The 7,453-nt window shown below is 41.0% G+C and overlaps 1 protein-coding gene across 2 annotated transcripts in view; it reads right to left on the bottom strand.

Annotated features, from left to right (window-relative positions):
* Nucleotides 1-4,322: 4,322 nt before the first annotated feature.
* LOC116688923 (uncharacterized) overlaps nt 4,323-7,453 on the bottom strand; it is a 23,326-nt gene continuing 20,195 nt past the window's right edge. Inside the window, exons 1-3 of one of the 2 annotated variants that reach the window (XM_032515115.1) lie at nt 5,608-5,813; nt 5,082-5,194; nt 4,323-4,966 (exon numbers count right to left, since the gene is read on the bottom strand). In XM_032515115.1, the coding sequence (XP_032371006.1) occupies nt 4,369-4,966; nt 5,082-5,194 (711 nt within the window). In that variant the 5' untranslated portion in view covers nt 5,608-5,813 and the 3' untranslated portion in view covers nt 4,323-4,368. Of the gene's footprint in view, nt 4,967-5,081; nt 5,195-5,607; nt 5,814-7,453 lie in introns of those variants that run through there. The other variant, XM_032515116.1, reaches the window with a different exon arrangement.

Here is a 7,453-nt window from a genome sequence, read left to right as displayed (position 1 = left end):
GGGCTGAGAGGATCTACCCATGCTTCACAGAGATACAGTACAGAGTGCAATCTCATGAGTACTGGAAGTACTGAGGTCTTACCTAAATACTTCCTTCATTTCAACTCATTAAAATTAAAACCTGTTTCTGTAAAATGGAAACAAAATCAATTCTCACATAGCTGCTTAGATGAATGTATGTTGAAGATGACCTTAAAGATAAAAAACAAACAAAGACACAGAGGCAACACATCAAAGCCAACTTAACCCCCTTATATATCTTAACAAAAACATCACAGAACACGTCAGCAGGTACCGAGGTACAATGGTTGCCCCCCCCCCACAACAACCACAAGGTTGGTGGTTCAATCCCTCGTCATCCAGCCACATGTCCAAGTGTCCCTGATCAGGACCCTGAGCCCAAGGTTGATCCCCTGTATGTTAATCTGTCCACTGCTCCTAATACCTGGGATGGGTTAAACACAGTAATACATTGTACTGTGTGAATGTGACCATTAAGAATAAAGTTTTATCCTTTGATTCTAAATTCATCGAGCACCAAACTCCTGCATTCGTTCCCCTTTTATAATGTTTTTATTTATTTTTAATATGAATTCTGTGCATGAATATAGGACAGTGGTTCTCAAACCTTTCTGCCATGTTGCTCCTCCATCTTTAAAATACTGTTAGCCAAAGAGGGACGTACTGTACCGCCGTACTTTTTCCCTTTTACAGTCTGCGGCGCCGCCAGGAGGAGATTACTCAATCTCGACTTTCGATTTGAAAGCCTGTTGAAGATGGAGGATCACGCTGATACTTTACTAACATTAACTTATTCAGGAAAGCTGTTTCCATCTCCCATTTTGCTCATTTACTCTTTTTCAGAAAAGGCAAAAAACACCTCAAGCGAGGATTAAAACCATTTTTTGCAAATTTAAGGAAGTTGTTTTTCTTTGAATTTTGCCGTTTCCATTAACATTTTGTAACACGATACTTCAGAATTTGCATAAAAGTACGTTAATGGAACCCACCCCCCCCCCCCCCCCCCCCCCCCCCCCCCCCTAATATCTGCCTTCAGGTTCCTAACTCGTGGTTTTGTTGTTCCTCTCAGTGCCTTCAGGGTTCTGCTGGAGAATGACGAGGACCGGCTGCTGGTGGTCTTCAACAGGGGACTCATCCTCATGACTGAGGTAGGACACGGATCTGGATCAGGATCTAGATCAGGATCAGGATCTAGATCAGGATCTCCCCTTTACATCAGACAGAAAAAAAAAAAATTTTGCCCGTTAACTCTTTTTTGAAAAAGGCAAAAAACCACCTCAATCGAGCTTAAAACTTCTTTTTTTTTAAATTTTAAATTTTGCCGTCTTCATCAACATTTTCTATTGCAATATTACAAAATGTGCATGACACGTTGATGGAAACATTACTAGTTAGTTGTTGACTACTTACAGACCAGAGGTGGGTAGAGTAGCCCAAAATTGTACTCAAGTAAAAGTACTGTTACTTCAGAATAATATGACGAGTATGGTCGCGCGACGTGCCCGCACAACGCCGATTGATTAATGAAACACAGTCACGTGGTAGAGCCTTTGGCATAAGTCTCTCTCTCTTTCAAAATAAAACGTTAAAATGAGGCGTATGCGGGGGGGGGGGGGGTAAAAACAATGACGCGTAGAATACCAAAGAGGTAAAAAGAAAAGTAACGAGCTCATTGTAGCCTGATGTAGCGGAGGAAGACAGCTTCTTCTTCATAAATCTACTCAACTAAAAGTAAAAGTATTGTGATTTGAAACTACTCCTAGAAGTATAATTTTTTTCAAAAACTTACTCAAGTAAATGTAACTTGTTACTACCCTGACCTCTGCTACAGACGTTGATACACTACCATGCTACTTCAATACATATGGCACTGAATAAAGCATGTTAGACATCATGATTGCTTGAGGACATTTTCTCTAACTGGACCTCTTTGATTTTAGTTGAACCCCCCTCCCGTAGGGGTACCTGTACCCGATTAGAGAAACATTGAAATAGGAGAGAAGATATGTATCCTGATAGTCCGGATGATATGTGAATATTACGGTCATTTTTCTTAAAAAAGCATGAAGTTTAGTACACTTGTACAGTTTGGGATGCTTAACATTTTCAGAAAGGGACACGCCTCGTGGCAGCCATTTTACTTTCCACCATAACCAAAATGATGTGTTTTTGCATGGTCTAGGATTACAATGAAACCAATAAAACATCCTAAACATGTGTAGGTAAATAGTTAATGGTGCATTCAGTGACACTGTAAAAGGAAATCACAGTATCTGAGAACTCAGGCTAGACTTTATATTGTCATGTCGGTTGCATCCATGTTGTGTAGAGTTTTTAACACGTGATATTTTTGTTCAGTAACCCTGATGATGTTGTGCAAATATTAACAATACATTGCACTAATCACACTGGAGACAGGAATGCTCTTAGAATTAATTAAATATGTCTCATTTAGTTAGGTGCATTTTAATTAACTCTAAAAATGATCCTTTAGATCAATCACACCTGTTTCTTTTTTTCTGCTGTAGCAGCTCTCCTCCCTTTAAGATGTGAGCTCCTGAGTTATGAAGTAGTACTGTTAGTAAAGTATGTTGAACCTACATTGAGTCAACCAGTTTATCAGATACCAGGGTTGTTATGCAGGAGTTCCCAAATAAGACAGAGACAGACCAGAGTGGATGCTGAGCTAAGCTTTAATCAGAAAGAGCAGAACATCAGAGGATTCACTTTGATTTACACAAGTCTGGAGAACAAGGACATGATTCATGTAAACACATCCACATTTAACATTATTAGTATTTGATAAACAACATTTTTACTCTTTGTCTTTTTAGAATAAGGTAGAATATGAGTAGTTTGATTCTCAGAGTTGCACTAACTGGTTAGGTTACTGTAACTCTACTTTTTCACCAAATCTCAGTTCACAATCTCAAATCTCTTTTTCAGTTTTGTTAATGCTGGCAATAGTCCACCGTCTTTCAGTTTAGTTTTTTTTTTATTGGGATAGGACAGAAACTTCCTCCTCACCTAAAACCACTGAGACTCAAACTAAAAATGTCTCTGTCCAAACTAACACGAGGACAGAAGATGATTCACAACAGTTACATGGAACAACCCCAATGCACTGTATGTCACTAATGTGTACTCATGTTGTCCATGTTGCCTCATGTGTGCCACATGCTTGTCCATCTATGTTGTCCTATGTGTCCTCATGTTTCGCCTCATGTTGTCCTCATGTTGTCCTCATGTTGCCCTCAGTTGTTGTCCCCATGTTGTCCCATGTTTGCCGTCCTGTTGTCCTCATTTGTCCCCATGTTGCCTATGTCCTCTATCAATGTTCTTTAATTCCCCAAAATAACAATGATTGATCCACCGCTCTTTGCCAAGTACAAATCTATACTTTCAGTAAGTGTGGGGAGAGCATCAATAAAAGCCATATCCTTATTGGGTATTCTTCTTCTTTCACACAGGTTCATGTTGTACCCATTATGGGATACTGCTGGATTGGGAATGTCAGAAGAGGGGGAGTGTGCTCGGTAGTTGGGTGGCCTCTCTAGTCATATTACATTTTTTACTTAGCTCTACTTTTAGTTTAAAGACCAAAATGGAGAGGTGTGGTGGTTGAACTAGTGTTGAGTGAGTAGTATGGTGTTTAAACCTAAAGAAGAGTATAAGTAGTGAGGAAGAAAACGTTGACATATTCAGTCTGGCATTTCCCCATCCCCATCCCTATTCCTTGTGATTTTAGTGCTCAATAATCCGATTTCTGCTTTTTAACTCAACCTAGGTCTATCATTCCGTAATAAATGAGGTTGTTGATTGACCATAATGCCAAAAATAACTGTTTTTAAAAACTGAACACAGCCTGGACCCGTCGTGTCAACAATAGTGCTGAAGAGTTTCAATTTTGACGGGGGGCGAAGAAAGGAAAGACAACACGGGGTTTAACTTCTTTAAACCTGACTTGCATGACAAGAAACCGCAAAAGCGCTCCGTTATGTGCTCGTGCTGCCTGTAAGTACAATTTAAGCTTCTGCTAGTTGTCAATGGATCGGACCAAACTACAACTGGTGTGTGGTTGGATGAAGGGGTGTCTGGGCATTTAAGAATTAGCGCGTTCGCTGTTTTTTGATGTTTTAGAGTGATTCGTAGTTTTAATTTAAAGGAGGGGAAAGCTTTTAAGCATGATTTTTTTTAGCATCCCTTTCTTTAAATGCCAGAGGTTTCAGTAGGATCCCTCTGTCCTCTGTTTGGTGTTCATGACATGCAGTTGGATTCGATACCAACCGGGCAACCCCGACGGTCCACAGAACCCCTCGTACTCCCCCCAGGCAGGATCTCTCTACCTCAGCCCCTGTTTCTAACACACTGAGGTGAAAGTACGCCATTGTTGAAGCACTTGATGCATTGTCTTTTCCCTCGGAAACAACGGAATATGTTGTCCTGACCAAATTTAGTTGCTCCAAGATTTTGAAGGGTGTTTCTTATTTCATCTACAGTAAAGTAAACATACCTGCCATTTTGATCTTTGAACCCATCGAATACAGTCGAAAACACAAAGGCACTGTCTGCCCATCTGTCATTGGGAATGTTATCAATCTTGTTTAGGATATTATTGTAATTGTTGGGGTTTGTACACTTGGCGCCACATGGAGAAAGGTAAGAATAGAAGACCAGACTTTTACCCGCACTACTGGCAGCTAAAGGTTGGATGTTGTCCAGGACTCGAGCCTCTGCATGCTCAGTATATTGGTTTCTGTTTGGTGCTGTATAACTTCGAGGCGATGCTTCAACCAAATTGGTACCTCTGTACACTGCCCCGCTTCGAACCGTGTTCATCACAGTCGTAGCATCGTCAGCGTTGAAGAGGTCCTGAAGCCTGTTCAGGTTCTGGTTCATTGGGATGTTTACAGCCAGACTGAAGTGCTTGTTTGCTATGAAGTACCTGTCAAAGAAAACTTACGACTTACGTTCTCGTCAGCTTTATTCATCAATAACTTTTTTTTTAAACAAGTATGAACTTTTCTGTGCTTCTACCAACTAGCAAAAAGTTGACTCACTTGTCCAGGATGTATTTTGTAATAGTTTCGACATCATTCTGATTCATAGCCTCGGTGTGTCCAGCAGACAGGCTGAAGACCAGCACCACAACAATCCAGCACAGGCCAGCCATCTGCACACAGATGTAAATGTAAACTTTAGCCTGGGGGTGTAAGCTTTCCCAAGCCACTGTATAACAGTTATTAGTTTCTGTTATGAAACTTTGCAACTTAGCATACTACTTAGCATATATATATATATATATATATATATATATATATATATATATAGGGTCAATTCCTGACCACAGCTCCCCTTCTAAGGAAATATTTTTGTCATGGCCCCCCCCAACCAAACCCCCAATATAACATAAACAAAGATGCTTAGTTTCTTTACCCATTATCATATCGTTCACCATGCTTCATGCTACAACATGTACATTTAAGAATATCTTTTAAGACGTTTCGATACAAGACAACTTTACACTGAAATATCTCTTCAATACATATAACATAATCTGTGGTGTTCCATTGTGGTGTAACTTACCTTTTTTGGGTGGAGAAAGATGTTGGATGAGATCTCTGAAGCCGTGGTCCTGAGTCAGGAGGCGAGGTGTTGCTGCAGTGGAGACAGTCAGGAGGACGGCTCGTTTTTATAGAGGAGCCTGAGACCGTTGTCATACCTTCAACGTGGCACCATGCCCTTATTTCAGCAGTAAGAGTTCCTCTTTTGCATTTTCTCAGAAAGGAGGAGGTTTCAATGACACTGCAGCATATACATCCTCCCATCTACCCCTCCTAATCTCCTAAAATCCTAACCTCCTAACCTCCTGGACTCATACCACATACAGAGCTGTCTAGCACTTTGACATTTGCTTCAAATGTAAAGTGCATTACAAAAAAACCTTATTTTTATTATTATTGTTATTATTATTATTATTAGGCACATCCACTTTTTGCACTTAAAGGACATGTTGCAGGTTTAATTTTCTAACAAATTAGCACTTATTGATTGTTGGTAATAAACATTTAAACTGTTATCCACTGTAAATGATATTGATAGGTATCACAAAACATAAAATAACACGAGAAAGTAGGTCATATTTTACAGTGGTTTGCTTTTCTCCCACAATGCATTGCATAACGTCACAATGGGGAGACGATAGGCCAGCCAGCTTAGACAGACCATTGAGAGTTACGAGAGAGATAGAAGACAACATGCAACAAGCATACCAGTATAGCTAGCTAGCTATAGGTTAGCTAGCTAGCTATAGGTTAGCTAGCTGGATGGATGGATGGATAGATAGATAGATACAGGGCTGCCAACTCTCACGTATTGGCCGTGAGACACACGCATTTGACTGGTTTCACACGCGCACATGCCACACCCCCGATTGCTCACGCTGAAGTGTCGACCCGGTTGGTCAAATTTCTGATAGATGAGTTCATCCATAGATCTAGCTGTTGAGCCGCTCGTGATCGACTGCTTTCAGAGACTGTGAGGAGGTTCATGAGCACTCCCTGTCTGATGAATTTTTGAATTGCCGCAAACTGAGAAAAAGAATTTTCACGAGCTATCCCAGGTGCATTTCCCTTGCTCCAGGCATGAGCTCTGAGTTTCACAGACCGTCCGTCGCTTCGGGACCACTCTCTCTGCAAAGATAGAGGTGAGCAGCGCGACTGGTAAGCGTAGCAGCTTCAGTTCATTTTAGCGGACTCACTTTGGGCAGTGAAGCGTTGCATCTGTGGGTAGACCTCCGATACTGAGCAGCGTACAGCTTCCTCTAAACCTTGTCAGAGACCGGAAACCCAAATGCCTCTGTGTCTGTGCGACGGTCTGAGTGAGATCCACCGTCAGCGGAGCAATGCCATGCACAGCAGACTATATTACAACTCTCCAAATCTTGGACAACAGAGATGGGAGGAGTTATATTTAGAATGTGGACAAAGTTGTAAACATGAGCAGAAATCTGATGAAACACATCTATACTATACAACAATACTGCAACGTTGGGCCGCTATTGTGCTTCTCTAACCTCGGTGCATCTCTAAATGTAACTGTAAATAATTCATTCAATGCTTCATAAAATGAACAAATCTTTATTTTGCCAAAAATGTAAATACAGTAAGTGGGGATGAGGGCCAAGCATTACTGAGCTTTGGCACAAAGCTTAAAGGATCAGAATTTATGCAAATAGTGGTTCTTATTCTTTAGAATTTCAGTGGTCTTAGTTGGTCCCTCAACATTAATTTAACTTTGGGTCCCTGGTCCCTACACCAGGGACCCCTGGAGCCGTTCACCACAGACCCAGATCTTCCCCAGCTGTTACTGACACATGCTACTGTCTCTTCATGTGGTTCATTATGTTTGGCACATTGTCCGGGTCAGTTCT

The sequence above is a fragment of the Etheostoma spectabile genome, chromosome 5 (genome assembly GCF_008692095.1).
Source record: "Etheostoma spectabile isolate EspeVRDwgs_2016 chromosome 5, UIUC_Espe_1.0, whole genome shotgun sequence".
NCBI classification, from domain to species: domain Eukaryota; kingdom Metazoa; phylum Chordata; class Actinopteri; order Perciformes; family Percidae; genus Etheostoma; species Etheostoma spectabile.
This window is presented reverse-complemented; position numbering and strand designations above follow the sequence as displayed.